At 41.6% G+C, this 19772-nt stretch overlaps 2 protein-coding genes across 3 annotated transcripts in view; one reads left to right on the top strand and one right to left on the bottom strand.

The window, feature by feature from the left end:
- The window catches only part of LOC104924625 (round spermatid basic protein 1-like), a 37676-nt gene extending 24048 nt beyond the window's left edge, over positions 1-13628 (top strand). Inside the window, exons 5-9 of the mRNA XM_027272119.1 lie at positions 301-438; positions 2204-2346; positions 7680-7853; positions 7975-8083; positions 8981-13628. Coding sequence (XP_027127920.1) covers positions 301-438; positions 2204-2346; positions 7680-7853; positions 7975-8083; positions 8981-10840 — 2424 coding nt within the window. The 3' untranslated portion in view covers positions 10841-13628. The remainder of the gene's footprint in view (positions 1-300; positions 439-2203; positions 2347-7679; positions 7854-7974; positions 8084-8980) is intronic.
- A 2539-nt stretch (positions 13629-16167) lies between these two features.
- Positions 16168-19539, bottom strand: LOC104924613 (transmembrane protein 60). 2 transcript variants are annotated; one of them, XM_019264024.2, is made up of 3 exons: positions 19343-19539; positions 18962-19053; positions 16168-17644 (listed from the first exon to the last, which is right to left on the bottom strand). In XM_019264024.2, the coding sequence occupies exons 2-3, from the start codon at positions 19043-19045 to the stop codon at positions 17327-17329; spliced, it is 402 nt and encodes a 133-aa protein (XP_019119569.1). In that variant the 5' UTR covers positions 19046-19053; positions 19343-19539; the 3' UTR covers positions 16168-17326. The 2 variants fall into 2 exon arrangements, with proteins under 2 accessions (XP_019119569.1, XP_010736316.1); XM_010738014.3 differs by having other exon boundaries at positions 19347-19538.
- Between the last annotated feature and the right edge of the window lie 233 nt (positions 19540-19772).

Raw genomic sequence — 19772 nt, 5'->3', positions numbered from 1 at the left:
TAGTGGTTGTTGTTAGCCTCTATTATTATCTGAGCTTAAGCAAAGGGAGTTGAACTGTGCACAAAGTTTACTAGGGTTAGAGGTTAGAGGAGAAACCTGAATTGAAATGTATACTCTCTTTTGTGAGGCTCTCTTTAAAGAACATTTAAATACTGAGGATGTAATAAAATGTTTGTTGCTGTGTTTTTATTCGCCCGCACCTCTTTCATATGAATAAAACTAGATTTCGCCCCAGACTTGCCCGCTGTTGTGTTAAAATGACATTATAATAACGTTGCGTTTCTCCTGTGCTCGCTGCAGGTGAAGAAAACGTACAGCAATGGTACATACAGAGCCGGAGCAATGAGACAGATCAGCTTGGTGGGAGCCGTGGATGAGGAGGTCGGGGATTATTTCCCAGAATTCCTCGGCATGCTGGAGGAGTCAACCTTCCTGAAGGTGAGTAAGGACGGGATGAATATGGCAGCAATGCTAATCAGTAGCAGAACCGGCAGCTGGATGGTGAAGGGGAAAGTGACAGAGGTGTAGATGATCTCAGAAATATATATTTAAAAAACCCCAAAATAGATTAATTTGAAAACATATTATATTATCAAAATAGTTCGAATTGAAATAAACTATTAGGTGCACTAAAATGTAACCGCGAGATAGTAAACCAAGGTAAAATTAACAGGAAATATTAGGAAGGGAAGTGCAGATCAGGAGTCTCTCTTTTCAACCAAATTAGCTCTGGTTTTTGAAATGTAATATAAATAATCTTCTTATTAGGAATAAACCTTCTGTGTGAACTGAACACAGCTGAATAAAGTCGGCCTATGCTGCTGTGTTTTTAACGGTGATACTTTGAGAGCCAGATATTTTCTGAGGTGGTTTGCAGATTAAAAAGTAAAAACAACAAACTGTTAAAGCTTTAGTAGGAACCTTCAGGAAACTTGTCGCACTTGAACTTAAATGATATTTTTGTCATTTGTCAACAAATCCTGTGAGGAGCTATTTTCAGCACAGGATTTTCACCCATTCTGTGGTCTAGTGAAGACAGGAGGTATATGTGGGATTAACTCAAAATAAATGACAGTAATCACGTTCGTGGTAATGGAGAAACGAGTCAGCCAGTTCAATTGTTTGTGTTTTTAATGGAGCAACAATGGAGCTGAGAAATAAGCTTCATAATTAGCCTTTGGATACACAGACAATACTTTTCATTTGTTTACAATAAGAAAAATATATAATATTATACACAAGACTTACTCAATTTGTACTTCAGTGAAAACGTGTTTTGGGCAGCTGTAATTTTTTGAGAAAAGAAAATGGCAAAAGGTTAGTTTATTTATTATTATGTTAATGTCCCTCATTTGTCTGGCAAGTTAATATTTTCTCTTCCATCTCCGCAGTACTTTCGGCTTCAAAGTTAAACATACGTTTCCTCTCCTCACAAAATTCAGCTTCATTGTGTGTTGTATATTTGATTCAAAGAGTCTAAACAAAACTCAGCCAGGCTTCCTCTGATTGTTACAGTAACATCTCTCTCTGTGTCCGAGGATTAGTCTGGAGGCTCAGTTGGCTGACACTGTGCACACACAGCACTCTCTCCCTGAAATATAAAGCAGGCTTTGGTTACTCCAGGCACAATTTATTTGCTCGTTCCTCATAAATATTTATTCTTAATGTCCGGTAATGCAGCTATAAACGACCAAATATTTTTGATTGCATTCACACAGCTGATTTTAGAAATGCCACAAACTGAACAGATGGAGAGATACCGCGAGACACAAACATCAACAGCACACCTAATACTCTCAGTGGTGGCTGGCAAAGAGAAGGCGTTAAGTGGTGTTTCAGAGTGATTAGTTGCAGCTTCTCTTTCTCTTTTTCTTCTCTTTTTAAAAAAGAAACAGACCACCACAACACCGTGTTTACTGCTGTCCCTGAAATGTTTGCTATTCTGTGTTGACACTTCTCAAATCCGCTGCATGCCAGCGCGGAGGAGTGCCGCCATATGTCGAATATCAAAAGACGTACATCCTCTGGTGCTTCCTATCTGTCGAGGGCTCTGATTGTGCAACTTCCAAAGCATTTCAGGGAACCAGTGTCAAGTTTTGCTACCGCAAGATCATAAAATACTTGATGAATCGGTTAATAACACGCTGCTTTGATTCTTTTCCCTCATGGTCTCTCTTTTGTCTGTCTGTCTGTCTGTCTGCAGCGGACTCTCCCATGGGGAACGTTCTCCAGCCTGAGGCTGATGAATCCCACAGAGAGCGACGACGGTCCTATAATGTGGGTCAGACCAGGAGAACAGATGATACCTGTAGCTGATATACCAAAGTCACCTTTTAAAAGAAAGCGGTGAGTCCAGCAGCAAACAGTACACAAATACATAAATAGACACATGCACACACACACACACACACACACACATAAACATAAACATAAACATACATACACACATAAATGACTGCAGCCAATATTTTCGATCCTCTTGCACTGCAGTGAGACAGAGACAGAATTAGCAGGGATTTTTGTCTCTGTGAATGTTGTTTGTACTGGCTACAAGTCTCAGCGGTGTGTGTGTGTGTGTGTGTGTGTGTGTGTGTGTGTACCTTATTGAGCCAGCTGTACAGCCCACAAAGAGTGATTATGGAAAAACAGCACCATAACACACTCAACACATTTGAAGCGGCCGCCGCAACGGCAGCACGACGCTTTGTTGTAGCTGAGAAGTGCCGGATGAAGCAATTACACCCTCTCTGTTTGTCTCTGTCACAGTGTCATTGTTGCTTACACATAAGCTCTCTCTCTCTCTCACACACAAACATGATTTTTGTGATAGAGCCCATGTGTGTAGAGAGAGTGTGTGTGTGTGTGTGTGCGTTGTTTTGTGTGGTATGTGGCTCACCACTCAGATGAGATCATCGTTATGTTAATAGAGTCGACATCAGACGCTACTTCACATGGCAACCGGCCAAGCACGGGACAACGCACACACCGCACACATTCCCTCCATGCAGCAGTTATTCCTCTCTTGTCTCTGTTGATCGGTTGGTGTGATGTTAGAGCTGAAGCGATAAGTCAATGACAGAAAAAACAGTTTTGCTCATCAAGTAATCGCCATTTTTTTTAATGCATAAAAAACAAATATTTGCTGGTTATATCATTGACTGAATATCTTTGGGGTGCTGAAACAATTTTATAACCCAACAGATTAATACAAATAAACACTAGTCGCAGCTGTGTTTGATTATAGCCTCCAAATTCAACCAAACAAATCTGCGTTCACTCAGATTTTTCTAGTTGAATAAAAGGGCACAATAATGGAAGTAATAGTCACTTTATTATTATTCATCCCGCCTGTCTACAGCCTGTAAATCATACGTGCATACACATGTCATGCATCAGTTGGCGTTGGAGGGTGTCTGGACGTTGTTTGAAAGGCTTTCAGGAAAGCGTGTAAACGTTTGCGTGCTGTCAGAAACACTCGTGTGACAGCTGGGGCTGAAAGAATCTTGTTTTTATACAGACACAGATGGATGGATAGATGGAGACGGAGAGGTGGTTAAACAATTCCCCTCTCTTCTTTCATTCTTGTCCCGTCTCATCCCGTCACTTGATGAGAAATTACCCCGAGACGCGAATACAAAGTGACATCCACACAGCAAGGTGCGCTTTTCTCAGACGTCACCTCCTTTTGGCTCTCAGATCTCTTCTCAGTTTCTCATTTACCTCCTCCTTCAAACTTCCTTTTCTTTCCTCCACTCATGCCTCATTCCTCTGCCCTTGTCCTCCTGCTGCCTCGTAATACCTTCCCCCGTCTTTCTTTCCTGATTTCTCTTCCGATGTGTCTTTTGCTTCCTCCTCTTGACCTCTCTCTGCTGCTTTAAGTTGATTTATGGCAGCGTTGCTGTGCTGTTGTTTTCAGGAACTCTGAAAGTGTGTTTTAAAGAAAGTAAATATGCCATGGCAGTGCAAGTGTTTTTGTTTATGTCTGTCTGTGTGTATAAAGAAAAAGACATAAAAACAGTGTGACAGACACAGAGGAGGACATGTTGTTATCTGCAGTGAGACCGTATAACGTGTTGAAGGAAGGATGGCTGCTTGCGTACTCAGCTACTTTTTCTTGGCGCTTTCAGTGAAAAGGTCAAGCTGTTATGCATTTCTGACAGCACCGAAGACTCAAAGTCTGAGAATTCAGCTTGATTATAGTGGTCAGACGTTGAAAATAAACCAAAATATTTCAGCTTTTAGTCAAAGAGAGCCAGAGATTTACAATAATTGCATAGTAACAGCAGCAGCCTTGGCCAGCAGCAGTCACAAACAGGACGCGGGCCTGACGCAGAACACGCTGTTCCTGTTTAGATACAAACTGCATGACGGATGACATCGGGAGCCGCATGGCTGTCAGCCTGCTCAGTCTCAAGTAGAACAGAAACGATCAGTCGATTAATCAATCGACAGATGATTACTATGCCGCTGTTTCACGATCACTTAATAATTGGAGTCTCTTTTAAAGGACCAGCGTGTAAGTATTTAAATATATCCAATATAAATAAATTCATTCACCAACATTCGAATAGCATCAAAAAACTATGAGATCACTGGAATTGAACTTAAAACAAGTTGTGCATGTTTTCGATATCAGCCTGCAGTCAACATTCATGAGTGCGAAACAGGAGTGCCCCTTTTTTCTCTGGTTCTTGAATCAGTCAACACTAAATCATCTTGGTTTTAAATAAATCTGCCTCCTGTATAAACTATCTGTAGCTGAAAAGAGTCGGCCTATGTTGCTGTATCTTAATATGATATGAGATCTGTTGGATGAAACAAGACACTTAAATCTCCCTTCAGTCAAAAATGTGTTTAGCTCTATGAGTTCAAGACTTGATGAGCTTGTTTGTGGTCGCTCATATCGCAACTAGTTTGAAAGCCAATCACGGTCCAGAATGCAACTTAGACTGTGCGATGTGGAAACTTGAAGCCCCCCCCAGTAAACATACACTACAAATTAAGACTTAATATTTTCTATTATTTGGTTAAAAAACTGTATTGGACACAAATGATTCTTCAAAGTTGAGTATTTCATGTCTTGTTTAAAGATGTCTGTCATCTTCTAAACTAAACAAATCAATTATAAATCATCAAATCAACAGAGATAATCATTGGCACACGTTTCCTGTAGATAAGTGTGCGAAACATAAATGTGATGTACAACCTCTTCAGGAGTGTGCGCTGCAGCTTTAAGATGTACATTAACAGTGTTCGTCGTCAGAGATCGTGGTTCCCTCTCCCTCCTTTTTATTACTGCCTTGTCCTTCTCCTCCCGCCTCTCTCCTCCTGTTACCCTCCTTTATCTCCTCTCTCTTTTTCCACACCACTCCTCGATCTCCCACTCATCTCCTCCCTCCCACTTTATTTGCCCATAAATGCACAGGAATCCGTCCTGACTTGGTGCAGTACACACACACGAGCACGCCGCATACTGACATAGTACACGGTGTAAGAAGAGCCGGAGCTCAGTTAGAGACGGTAGACTTTCACTCTGGATGTGCACATTCAGCACTCCTCCTCCCTTTACACCCTCTTCTTTTCAGTGTTTCACTTACCAGCTCTCCTGGTTTTACATTCATTACTGTCAGCCTGCAGTCAGCCCTGACACACTGTGCTCTGTGTGAGTGTGTACTATTTTACTCCGCTTCTTTCTTTCTTCTCTTCCCACCAGATCTCCTGCCTCTCTCCTCTTATCTCCAAATGAATGAATGCGCAATTAGGCGTTGAGCACCGGTAGTCGTGTTGCTTTTCTGTCTGTGTGTGTGAGACGCTCTCGAAGGAATCTCTCGCAGACCCTGTGTGTGTGTGTTTATACTCCTGTTTGAATCTGACTGCAGCTACAGTGTGAGTCACTGATCCAGTACTGAGCTGACTGCAGTACTCCTATTGTTTGGCAACATGGCTTCTTGCACACACACTGGGAGGCTGAGGGGTAAATGATCCATGTGTGCACGTATGTGTACCTACTCCATTTTTACTCTCCATTATTTTATTATTTCTTTCCACATTTCTGATTTTTCATTCTCATTTTCCTGCTACTAGAATTTTGTGTTTAGAATTTAAATAGATAGTATATTGGCCACGCAAGGAAAGTAATTTGTGGCACCGGCAAACATAGAAACACAAAATGATTTGCCTCAGAAGAAGAATATGTTTGTCTAAAGATAGAAATGTGTAATGTGTAACATGTCTAGAATACACCACAGGGATGTTTTATAATGTCCACACAATGTCCAATGTGTGTTTTCATCCTCTACATCACAACCATTGTCAGGATGCAGCTAACGATTATATTAATTATGGATTAATTTCTTTTTTATAGATTAAAAAAATTAATTAAATTAATGAATTAATTAGCTTCATCATTTAGCCAATAAAGTGTGAGAAAATGGTTTCAAAAAAACCTGTTGGTTTGTAGTTCACCTGGTAGAGCGTGCGCTCCATGTACAAAGGCTCAGTGCTTGCTGCATCGGCTCGGGGTTTGAATCCAACCTGTGGTCCTTTGCTGCATGTCATCCTCTCCCCTGAATTTCCTGTCACTATTAAAGAAAGGTTCAAAAGCCCAGAATCATCTTAAAATAGCAGTTGTATTAAAACATCTTTAGTTCTCTTCGTTACACCAACAGATCAAAACACAAAGATATTCAATTATAAAACAGCTCATTCTCACATTTAAGAAACTGAAACCAACAGTAGTCTGTCAGTTAGGATTACTGTATCACAGCTGCTTGAACAATTCTTGGATCCTTATGGACGAGTACAGACCTAAAAAAATCAATGGAACTGATGTCAGAAATTGCATCATATGGACACATGAAGGGGAAAACTTTAAGAGGGCATGGTGATCGTATCTTTGCTATATAGACCTCTGGGACACTGAAGATCTAGCATTGAATGTCTATTTGTGTTTATTTTTAGAGGATGTTAATTTATCACTGGCTTTATATATATTTTTGTACTATATGTTGGATATACTATATTTATATTTACTTATGCCAAGTTTAATTTTTATGTCATTGCTACGAAGTAGAGCTGAAACACTTTTTGTTTACATTATTTGCTGATGAATATATCAGAAGTCTTATTCTGGCTTTGAAATGTGAATAGTTGCAGATTTTCGTACTTTTCTGTGACATAAAAGTGAATATTTTTGATTTTCTGAGTTTTAATATGACAAAAACAAATACATTTGAATATGTAAACGCGGGCCCTTTTTCTGAAATTAAAAGACCGACCATTAATAATCAGCTGACTAATTCTTAAAGATAATCATCAGTTGCAGCTGTACTGAAAATGTCACCTGAATACACAAGAAGAGTGTTTTTCTTTATTTTTTATCCATACTAGTGCACTAGGTTTTCATCCTCTGCTCCTCGTGTCACACTGTGGCGCCTGGATTACATCAACGTCAACCAAGATAACAACAATTGCAGCAGATAGAGCCACCCGGTGCTTTCATTTTGCCACAGCAGACAGGAAACAAAGCAATAAACAAAGCTGGGAAGTGAGCTGCCTTTAGTAATTTTCTACTTTCTTTAGACAGCAGGGAAGCAGAGACGGGGGAGAATCATGTGGACACATCTTGTGTGATTTTTAACCTTGCGCTCTGCTGTTTGTTCATTTATCTCCTTTCGTAGCTCCACCAATGAGGTAAAGAACCTGCTGCAGTCGCTACCCAGGGCCAGCGAGCCCAGAGAGATGCTGTTTGAGGACCGGACTCGGGCCCATGCTGATCACATCGGTCAGGGCTTCGAACGTCAAACCACGGCAGCCGTGGGGGTGCTGAAGGCTGTAGGGGCAGGAGGAGAAAGGTAGGAAGCGAAGCAACATATGATACGGTGTGTTTTAGAAACAACACACACTCACCAACAGATACAGTGTAATCCTTCTTACTGTGTCCTCGCCCTCCCTCCCTCCTTCACTTGTTTTCAGCTCAGAGCCTCCTCGTGTAACCAAAGACGTCGTGTGTTTCCACGCTGGTGATTTCCCTCATGTAGTTCAGAGGCTGCAGTTGGATCTACACGAACCTCCGCTGTCTCAGGTGTTACATTACACACAAACACACACACACAACAAACACACTCATACAGGAGCTCATATATTAGATTCACCCCAGTGAAGTCATCCCTATTACGTATGGGTTGTTCACTGTTATGTCACTTTAATATAACACTTGCTGTCTAACACTGGGTAAGGTGTTGTAACCTCAAACACAAGTAGAGTTAAGATAATCTGATGTTGGATACTGCCACCTGGTGGAGAGAGGTTGAACTTTAGGAAGTTAGACAAATGGTCTGGAGCAAAGACTTTAAATATTTTAAATATAGAACATGTATTTTTGTTAAGTTTACTCCGCTCGGCGTCAGTATTATTTTACAGGGAATCCTTGATTATGTAAAAATGAACAGGAAGATCAGTTCAGCATTAAACAGTCGATACAGTCTGTTGATCAAGTGCACTGGTGAAGCAGCAGTCGTCTCACAGAAAGAAGTTTCCTGGTTCGAAGCTTGGCTGTGGCTCTCCTCAGGTACCCGTGTCCAAAGACCTGCACTTATCAGGTTAATTAGTGTCTCTATGTGCCCTGTGATGAACTGTCGACTTGTCCAGGATGTGCCCCACTTCTTGCCCAAAGTCACCTGGGATAGGCTCCAACCCCACAGTGACCCTGATGAGGATAAGTGATTACAGATAACGGATGCATTGATGGATGGATTTTAAAGCCTGTTGACTAGTTTGAGTTTGTAGGTGTTTGTTTAACTTATTCTAGAGAGTGGACGTGAGAATATCGCAGGCTATTTGAAGCTGCAAGGATGTCCAGGAGATGTAAAATATAACAGGAATTCAAATGTTGTGAGCTTCAAAATAGATCTCTGTGTCAAAAGATGGAGGTTTCATTTTGAAGTGTGCCTCCTCATTTCTTCACCCTCTGTCTTTGCAGTGTGTGCAGTGGGTGGACGATGCCAAACTAAACCAGCTGCGTCGCGAGGGCATCCGCTACGCCCGCATCCGCCTCTGCCACGATGACATCTATTTCATCCCTCGCAACGTGGTCCACCAGTTCAAGACCGTTTCGTCCGTCTGCAGCCTGGCATGGCACATCCGCTTAAAACAATACCATCAGGGAGAGGGGAAAGAGGAGGAGGAGCAGGAGGAGGAGGAGGAGGAGGTGAAGGAAGAAGAGGAAGAGGTTGAGTTAAAGGAGAAAGAGGAAGAAACAGTGCTGGAAAAAGAGGAAGAAGAGGAGAGGAGGAGAGAAAAGAAGGAAGTCAAGGAAAGGATAAAAGAGGAGGCCGAGGAGGTTGATGTGGCAGGAAACAGGACGTTGCCGGCTGTAAAAAAGGAGGAACCACATCCACCTCTCTCGTCTCAGCCTGCTCCCTCAGCGGACTCTAATGTGAGCAGTGCTAGAGACAAAGAGGAGGAGACAGCAGGAGGGAAACCCAAACAGCAGGTTTCACCACCTGCAAAGGTGAAAGCAGAACTTTCAGCACCTCCTCTGTGCAAGACTAAATCCCCTTCACCTCTCCCCCCCGCCCCCGCCTCTCATCCTCCTCACCAGGACACAAAACCCAAAGCGGTGTCATCAAAGCATCATCATCATCACCACCACCATTACCATTATTCGAACGCCAGAACAACACCTTCCAGTACAAGTTCCCCCTCTTCAGCTCCTAAATCTCCCATCTCAAAGTCTTCCTCTCCTTTGTCGCCCGCAGCTCTGCGCTCCTCTTTTGCTGCTCCCAATCCATCTCCTATCTCTTCTCTATCTTCCTCTGTCTCGACCTCCGCTACATCTTCCCTGACCAGTCCCAAACGTGCAGCTGACTCTTTCTCCACACTCCCACCACCTCCTCCTGCCGTGTCTTCAGCGTCCCAGCTGCCTTCCTCTTCTAAGTCAGACCAACCGAGAGACTCCCATCGGCTAAAGCCAGACGTCCCTTCGGATATTCTGGTGTCATGCGGGTTACCCGCCACGGACGTTCAAACACACACCTCTGCGAGCTCACAAGCCGACACACGGACACACACAGTGGCTCGAATGCCGACAGACTCGTGGACGCACCAGGACAAATGGACTCGTGTTGCAGACTCCAGGACGTCTATGGAGCCACAGACACATCCGCCGCCAGACACCGGGAGGCCAGGGATGTACATGCAGCAATACACACCCCAGCATCTCCCTCCACCTCCTCCTCCTCCTCCTCACCACCACCACCCTCACATGCTTCCGCCGTCTTTCCCACCTCTCCTGCCACACTCCCATCTTCCTCACAGGCCTCCGATCCTCCCCCCGAGTTCGCCTCTCCCCGCACAGGCCCAGACTCTGAACTCTTATCTCAGTCAGAAAGCGCCGCCGCATTCGATTCACATAAGCCAGCTTCACCTGCATCCGCCGCACCAACCGAACATCACCACGCAGTCTCAGCCGTATTACCAGCCTCCTCTAATGGGCTGCCCGTCGCAACCGAACACTCCCCACAGCAGCTCCCAGTCTCTCCCTCCTCACCTGTCTCACCATCACCAGTACATGAACCCGCACGCCAAAACCTTCTACCCCTCACAGCACCCCCACTTCCCCTCTCACCACTTCCTGCCTCCTCAGTCTTTCCTCTCTCAACCGCCCGGCTCTTACCCGCTACAACCGCAATACCAACCCTCAGCGCCACCTTTCCCTCATCCCCCGCCTCCCCCTTCCTCTTCGCCGCCTCCTCTACCACCTCCGCCTCCACCTCAGCCTTCTCCCTCTGTCCACTCCCCTTCCCCACAGCATGAGGAGGAGCATAAACAGATTTTATAGTAAGTTTTTTTTTGTACATAAGGATGCTGTTTTTAAATGACTGTAAATGTACAAGGGTTTATTTTGGTTGTGTTGTTGTAAAACGATGTAAAAAAAAAAAAAAAAGGAAATAAGGAGGAAGATGGTTTGAACACAGTAGTTTATAAAGCAGAGTCGGACTTTAGTCACCCCCAGACCTCTTGACTGGACTTGTTTAGGTTGTACTGATGCTTTGGTTGTGCTTGGGTTCAAAAACGTTGAAGAAATGATTGCGTTTATCGGTCGTATTACTTTTTCCAATTTTGTCTTTTTTTAATTCAGGCTCGAGGTTGTCTGAGAAAACTGCTGTCTGGTTCTGTTTTTATTTTATTTTTAAATGAGCATAACCTTGAAATATCAGAATATCAGAGGTAGGAAGGAGAAAAAAAAGGGTTCTGCAGACTTTGTGTCAGATATTTATATAAAAAAAGGTCAGGACGACGACCTTTTTGTGAAACTTGCAGCTAATGCTTCCATTTTGTGGCTTTTTTTTCTAGTGTATTCTTTGTGCCCAGGACTGTTTATGTAAAAAATGATGGGTCAAACCTCGATATTATACAATACTTTAATGTATTGACGTAATATTGCTACATTTTCTTTATCATATCGTATTGATACATCTTAATTAATACAGTCTATTGCAGTACTATTCCCTAATATTGTATTTTGAGCAATACTGCTCTGCAATAATCTGCTGAATTTAAATGCAAATGCATTTTCCATCATGGCATGGTGACAAAAAGTCCGTATTTTTATTCTGATTCAAAGTTACTGATAAAAAGCCAGTAACGTCCTGTTGACTCCTGTTCACTGAGACGTAATTAACAGGCATCTGAAGTGATTTTTCTAACGAGTTCCAGTGTTCAAGAATAATATGAGTGCAGTTTTTAGTGCCACTAGACAAAAGAAACCCCTGTGTCATAATCAGTAATAGTACAACGATTAGAATAAAAAGTAAAGAGTCACAATTTAAAGGAGTGCTTTGGCATTTTGGGAAATGAGTCATAACATATTATTATATCTGAAGTGTAAACATAAAGCTGGATCTGGATCTAACCTAAGCTAACCCACTGCTGCGGCCGGCTTCGTGTCAGAATGGTAAAACACTTATCCCAAAATGTCGGACTACTCCTTTAAAGCATCACGATTATCTTGTACCTGTAGCCCTCAACGTCTGTGGCGGAGCTCTTAGTGTAATTTCGCTGCGTTGGATGTGCACCAGTGTCCTAATTTTGGAAACCGAGCACTTGCTGGTCAGCCAAGGACGAATTCGACCCAGCCAAGGCTGCTGCTGCACAGACGGGCCTTCAGAGTCTCAGGAAAACAAAACACAAATATTTTAGTCTCCGAAAAAAAACAAAATATTTGTTACCTTTTAGGCTTTATGGTACTTGTTCAGGGTCATTGAATTAACATTATATTAGTACCTATGCAGCTACATTAAGAGCTCGCCATGAGTTAACTTTAGATCTCACAGCATCTGGATACGAACAGATCGAGCAGAGCAATATCAAGACTTTCCAAACGTGACTCATTACAGCACTTTGAAACATGGAGATATCAAGCAGCTAATGTTATAGAAGATACTTCATGAACGGCAGATTATCTCAGATTACCAACAATGTCAGGTTCTTCCAAGGTGATTAAACATTCAGGCCTGAGCACTTCTTTTTATTTGTATTCTTTACAGTTAGTGCTCAAAGACAAACAGAAGGTACACTGTTGAGAGTTCATTCCCAAAGCACTATTTATCTTTTTACCTGAAGTCCAGTTTCTCTACAGTGTGGAGCATCCTTGTCTGTTAAAATGTTTTATTTATCAACCAGGGACTGGAGTGACCTCTTGTGTTTTTAAAAAGTACAATAAATTATTAACAATGAAGAGTATATGTTTCTCCAAATGGCGAATTATCTGATTTCAGAGTCAAACTCTTTCTGCCTCAGAGCTCGTCCCACACCTGTGGGACTTTGATGTTGAGAAAATTGATGTCTTGATTTTTAACGTCAAATATTTGGAGTACAGCCCACTTGCTAATGTAGCCCACAACGTTTCCCCAGTGCCTGTCCTTAACTGTGAACTACTAAATGGTCCAGAGCCATCCAGAGAATGAGTTCTGTCCTTTTTCACGGGAGTTTTTAGGAGTTACATTTTAAATTTTTACTGAAAATGAAAATGCCTTAAATTGGTATATAAAAGCCGCTGTAAACTCCAAATATCCGCGGCGCAAGTTGGGATGAGCCAAACTTCAGCAGCTCAGCGGATCCCCAAAAAGCAGGCTTGTGTTTTTTTTTTTTTTTTATGATTAGTCTCACCGACGGGCTGGAAAATCTTTAAAAACATTAAAACATAAAACTCTCTTCAGGACTTTATTTCAGAGACAGAACTCTTCACTTTGTGGCTTTGGGGAGAGCAAGGTGATAATGAAGCACTTGATGCCAGTTACAAGGCGCTCTGCAGCTCTTTTTATGCTTTTGGTTTCAGATGTTACACACGAAAAAAAAACCCTGACAGGAACTTATATATATTTTTTGTACAAATGTGACAAAATTATGGTTGAAAACAAAACAAGTCTTCAGGGGCTAGTGTTGTTTTCACAGAGTTTATTTATCTCAAGGTTTTCGGTTTGTTTGTTTTCTATTTTGTTTCTGTGATTTTTAACTGTCAGCACTGTAGTGTACATAAGAAGTTTTGTAAAGAGGAAAAAAAACTTGTAGTGTGGTTTCTACTTTAAATATGAGCCTAGCTAATAAAAGGTTCAATGTATGGAAAATGTTGATGTTTCCTGTTGTGGTGGTCTGTCTTCTAAAAGATTTTGGGAAAACATTTGTAGTCAAATAGGGAAAGAAAATATCTGAGGTTTAAAGATGCTCTGTGGAGTTTTTGACCACTAGTAGCACTGTGGAGCAAATTTTTTTTAACAAGCAGGGCCCTGTTTAGTCTGTCCGTGGGCGGCTGTGGCGCAGGAGGTAGTGCCAAAAACTGCGGCTTCACGTCACAGCTTTGGAAGTTGCCGCTTGGTTGCAGCTTGCACAACAACGGCAACAAAAAAAAGAAGAAGGCTGCTTGCGACAAAGACGACCTGCATGATTACAAATATAAAAATTTAGGTTTTGCATTTGTTTTCGGAGGAAATGCACTCCACACGTTTATGTTTTAAACATAACTTTTTATTGTTTACCTCACAGGGCGGCTTTAAACAACCAAAGCCAAACACAATACTGACATATTACATGCATAGTATATATACGTATATACATTATATGTGTAATCAGTTATTAGGTTTAGGGGTCAATCACTTTTTCACATAGGGGCAAGTAGGTTTGGATAGCTTTTTATCTCTTAATAAATGAAATCATCGTTTTAAAAACTGCATGTATCTGTCTGATATTAAAATATTAAAAATTAGAAATCAGGAAGGTGTAAATACGTTTTCACAGTCGCGTTTCTAAATGTTTTCTGGCTGAAAACAGCTGCTTGCTGTGGCCAAAATAAGACGCTTTAAAGCTGCAGAGCTCAGGGAAACCTATCTGATCTGTTATTAAAATAAAATATTGATTATTACTGGTGTAAGATTTATGTCATGTCAATACTAGAAATACCTTTTCTACCAATTTGCTTGCACCTCAGACCACTTAAAACCTTTTATGTTTGGATGGTGGTTGGTTAATAACCAAACAAACTATAGGCTGCCTTCACCTTTGTCTAATGTATACCTGCCTTTGTTTTCTCTCTCTGTATTGCCGTTATATAAGCCACCCACTCACTGCAGTCTGCAGCAATGAGCTCAGCACTTTTACCAGGCGAGATGCGAGCAGACGTCTCACACACACCACAATGCAGCAGCCTCATAATTCAGGGCCGGTGTTTGTCAGGTCAAATACACCTCACAGCAGCCTTTTGGCCTTTCTTTTCATCCCATCGTGCACTCTCACACACGGCAGGAATGCCAGAGGAGCTCCGCTGACCTTTACAGTGAGTGGGAGTGAGGCAGGAAGTTGAAGCCGAGACAAAGAGTTTTTTTTTTTTGGAGGGAATACTCGGAAAAACTTCATGGAACCACGTGAGTGTGTTCGCACAGACTGTGAAGTCTTTGAGGAAACACTACTGACTCAGTCACATCATATTATTAATTATCCATAAACAGTACTTAAGTTGTGCTTTTACTATTTTTTCTGCCCCATAAAACACTGGGCAGATGTTTTATTTGATTCAGAAGCAGTGGTGGAAGACAGAATCAAATTGAAGTACCAATGCAATGATGTGAAATACTGATGCATCGATGCATTTAACTAGTTTGGAATTACTACTTTATATACTGTACAGTTAGTTTAGGCCCTCCAATAGGGTCACAAGATTTTTTTAGGGGTTGGATTTGTCCAATATTTGCTCTTTTTGTGAAATATTGGATAACTTTACCTCAACAACAGTTATAAAGATGAAGCCATGTGAAAAGTTGTTTCTGGCGGAGCGTCTGAAAAGTGACGCCAACTACTAGACAATAAAGCATTTTTGTAAAGGGCCACAAGCTAAACAAGTTGGGAACAACTAATCTAATCCTGAGCAAAGCGTTTTATCTGTTTATAGTTACTAGAACTATCAAAGTAATGGAGTGGAAGTATAAAATCACTTTTTGAATTGTACCAGCAGCGCTTCAGTTGAGTGCCGGCTGAAGTAAATTTACAACGTGTGAGGAATTACATGCATGTAATGATTACAAGCTCAACTAGCCGTATCACATTAAGCACTCAGGCTGTTATTTCACGGTGTTTTTGTTTCTTTTGAGCACTCCTAACCTCCATGTACAGTAGACAGTGTTAAAAGGTTGTGGTGTCTGACTCAAGCTGTTTCCACTGTGGAAACTGGCTTCAGGTTAGCCTTCAGGAAATGTGTCCAGTACTGTGCTTTTTTGTTAATAATTTCTATCCATAGTTTCAGTTCCTCTAGTGAAGACAGCATCAGGACAGGAAAACTGGAAACATTGAATCGGATACAGCAAAATATCTGCACATTAAAATGATAAAATAAGTACTGATGTTTTAACGTAGACTGAAAAGACAAAGACTTCAGTGTCTGTGTGTTAAAAGGGCACACACACACACACACACACACACACGCACTGCTGTTGGCTCTGTGGTTGCTTCATAGTTCATTTTAGGTCACGTCCCAGCAGGATTTTCCCCACAACCACTTCGTTTTGCATAGTCTGTAACTAATGGCGAACCTTCTGTACACTTAAATGTGAATTCATATCATTATCACGACTACGACTGCTATTTTAATTTAATTATGAGACAAACAGACGCAGTTTAATGTACAGAAACCGTTTATTTTTTTTAAACAAGACATGCATTTATTATCAAACACCCTCGATCTCGAAACGCATAATCCTTCTCATTTCTACAATCGTGCAAAACAACGCAAAGAATGTATTCGAAATACTGACGAACAATCAAAATGGCACAAAACAAACGTCACTCGTGCACAGTGTCAACTGCACCGTAGAGCTGGAATATGAAACAACGGTGGTGGAAAGTATTTTTGAAGAGCGAGCTCTGTCTTAATTCTGAATATCACTTTGGTCAGCAGATATAACTCACGTCAAGGGTTTGCTCCTTGTGAACTTTGTACCTAATAAGAGCTTACTGATTTTCATAGAGCACATGATGATTTACATGGTACAAAAGAGACTTTGTATTGCTCGCCTGTGGGACAAATTCAGATACAAAGTTGTTCCAGGATGTCTTTTATGTGGAGAACAATTTCTTTAATTATCGACTCCTTTATGCGCTCGCAGCCAAAATCAAGCTGGCGTCATGAACGACTTGGAAAATAATATTCAGCCAGCTACTCTCCACCACACCATACCTAAAGCATGACTAATGTTTACACTCCACGATTCTGGTACCAAGAGTGATCGTTAATGTTATGCAGCTTAAATAAAGGAAGTGAAGATTCGCCAAAATAACATTTGGTTCCTCTGGTTCTTTAGAAAAGCAGCTGTGTTAGCTTATGTACAGTGAAAAATAAACACTAGAAAACAATACTGAACATCTCGAGTTCAAAAAGCAAACATTAGAGGACGTTAATGTTTCTTCCAGTGTCGGCTTCACAGTAGTTATACATATAAGTTGATCCCCTTAGAGTATTTTTTGTCTTTATGAAGAAATATATATTGATCATGGATTGAGACGGATTTGATAGCAGCTCTTGGGTTGCGCAGAGTTCCTGCCCTGTTGAAGCCCTTACAGCAAACTCCACTGAGGTCTGACCACACTATCATTTTCATTTTTACACAAAGTCTCTCATTCTTAACATGAATAGCAACGTCTGAGAACCTGAATCCAGTCTGGAAACAAAATCAGGCCAAAAGAAAAGCTCAAATTTCACAAAGTTATGGTCATACAAGCACAAATCTATCCTCAACAATCATGACGGAATGATTCATGTCGAGGTTTGCACCAAGCGTTTTTACGCCTCTCTCCTCTCAGGGAAGATGTTCAGCCCCAGCTCCACCAGCGCCCCCAGTAACATGGTCCACAGTGGTATGCACACGAACGTCAGCTTGACGTCCGCCAGCTTCTCCAGCTTGGCGCACAGCGTCAGGCAGAAGCCCAGCTTGAGCAGCATGGCCGTCAGGTACCAGGCACGCAGACGCAAGTCTGGGGAGCCGTTGCGCGGGTCGTAACCGGGCTTGCAGCGGCCTGCCATCTTAATGGCGAGCATGAGGATGAGGATGCCGTCAAAGACCCAGACAGGGAGGAAGATGAGGAACCAGTTCCACTGCACCTGCAGGAGGGAGATTATGTCCGTTACATAGTCAAGACTTTTATTAACTATTTCTGTCAGTGTGATGGATCATTTATAGCTTTGGAGAGAAGATGGTGAACTTCCTGAACCCTGGGACTGATCATATATAAATGAAACACAGTGGGGACGATTTTAAACAAAGATGCTGATTTTCATTTATATGCCGACGATACAATTATTTATTGCAGTGTGTGAAATTCTGCTGAAGCTGTTATGCTTTTAGAGGAAACCTTGTCTCAACTGAAACTTGTTCTTAATGCTGACAAGACAAAGTTGTTTACTAATGCCAAGAGTAGACCACAGAATATTCCTTCAGCTGTCACTCTTGAAGGAAAAGTGGTCAACTTTTATAATTACCTGATTCTAATTGACTCTTTGACTTTTAAGCCACTTGTACAGCTGCTTGCTTAAAAAACGACGACTTAGATTAGGTTTTTATTTCAGAAACAAGCTGTGTTTCTCTTTTAATGTAAAAAAAAAGAGACTCGTTGCTGCAACGAATGGGGGGTCTTTTGTATATGTAGGCATCGACACAGGAAGACTGGGGATCAGTGATTCCTGAAGGGAACCACACTACTCTTATAACACCGGGATAACGGCATTATAACTAATATGAAAGGAATGAAAAGGATAGTAGCATATCAAATTATTGCAGAAAACTTCATTCAGTGTAGCGCTGTTTATAGATCAGTGCTTTGCATCTGATATTTGATTTATCATATCGAGATCTCGATTTAATTAGGCCGTTATCTCGGAAAAACAAAGTCTCGTTATCTCAAGAAAATTAACTTATGGGAAAAAAAATGAATACATGACCACTCAGGGCTTCCGTACTAACTCAGAGGGGACCTCAAAGATCTGATTTCTTTGGACGACATTGAAGGACCTGGAGACTGAATCGTGGGGACGTTGTTGCTTAAATTGATACACTTTTTATTATTTTTTCTAGATTGCTGTGTTTTAATATCATCCGTGTGTTTTGCATCTGTTTTAATCGACTTATTCTTAGTTTGTGCTGCTGTTTGTCTCAGCCAGGACTCACTATCTTAATGGGTCCTGTTTAAATAAATAAAATAAATAAGCTGTAGCTGTACATAACTAAAACACAAGATGAACACCAGGGCACTTTCTTGCTTGGCCCCCAAGCTGCAAGTTCAGCCTCAATAAATAAAAGAAACTTGTTGCACTTTGTTGCATTTATTAATGTTTTCCTCTTAAAATGTGAAGGACTGTTGCATCTCCTCAGATCATCAGAGTTTGACCAAACAGCTAGAAACAGTCCTGATGAACACTTACCTTCCCGTCCAGTTTGAGGACCAGCATGATGAGGAAGACCAGGGTGAAGACCCAGGTCAACAAGACCCTCTGAGCCAGAGACATCTCACTGACTGGAGACAGAGAGACAGACAACACACAGACAGAGGCCGGACAGGAGAAGACAGATGATGATTGTTACAAGGAAAACTGAGATAGCGACGTTTAAATAGCAGCTAGATACAATTCAAGGTGTGGCAGTGTTGGCTACAGTAAACAGCATGTCACTCACACAGGCTGGAGTCAATATAAAGTATAAATATAAAAGTATTTGTCCTTTATCGTGACTTAGCTCGTTACCATGACAGCTAGCTTTTACAAGACCAATTTAGCATTTGAGCTAACCCTGTTTTATTGACTTACTTACTTCACTGCGTTTCTAGCTCGTTGGACAGCATGTTCGTCTCTACTTCTACTTTTTTTGGCGTCCACCAAAACTCAAAGTTTTAGTAATAATTCACATAATTATCAGCGGACGTGTCCGGTAACGACAACAGACAGACCGAGCGGTTTTTTGTTTTTTTTGTCCAGGTCCGTTATCTCTGTTTTGTCCCGCCCCCTTTGTGAAAGCCTATTGGTCCCCTGTTGGCTACGTCACGCTTGGGTTTAAACGTCAATCACTCTGCGGTGTGGCCGTAAAGTTTTTGCAAAAGCGCAAGCACGTTGTAGTGAGTTTTAACCGCCACTAGAGGTAAGTAAAGCTCTTTCTATTAACTCCCCGACGCTTGTGTTTACACGCGATTTACTGCGCCACAACATAAAAACAGCGACTTTGTGTTGTCGTGTTTATTGT

This window comes from Larimichthys crocea, chromosome XX (assembly GCF_000972845.2).
Source record: "Larimichthys crocea isolate SSNF chromosome XX, L_crocea_2.0, whole genome shotgun sequence".
In the NCBI taxonomy this organism is placed as follows: Eukaryota; Metazoa; Chordata; class Actinopteri; family Sciaenidae; genus Larimichthys; species Larimichthys crocea.
The sequence above is the reverse complement of the archived record's forward strand: the minus strand, read 5'-3'. Positions and strand labels throughout refer to the sequence as shown.

Excerpts from the sequence above, each read along its gene's own strand:
- LOC104924613 (XM_019264024.2), bottom strand. The coding sequence starts at position 19,045 with ATGTCTCTGGCTCAGAGGGTCTTGTTGACCTGGGTCTTCACCCTGGTC. Across the intron at positions 17,645-18,961 it reads TCCTCAAACTGGACGGGAAG|GTGCAGTGGAACTGGTTCCT; the intron begins GTAAGTGTTCAT and ends TCCCTCCTGCAG.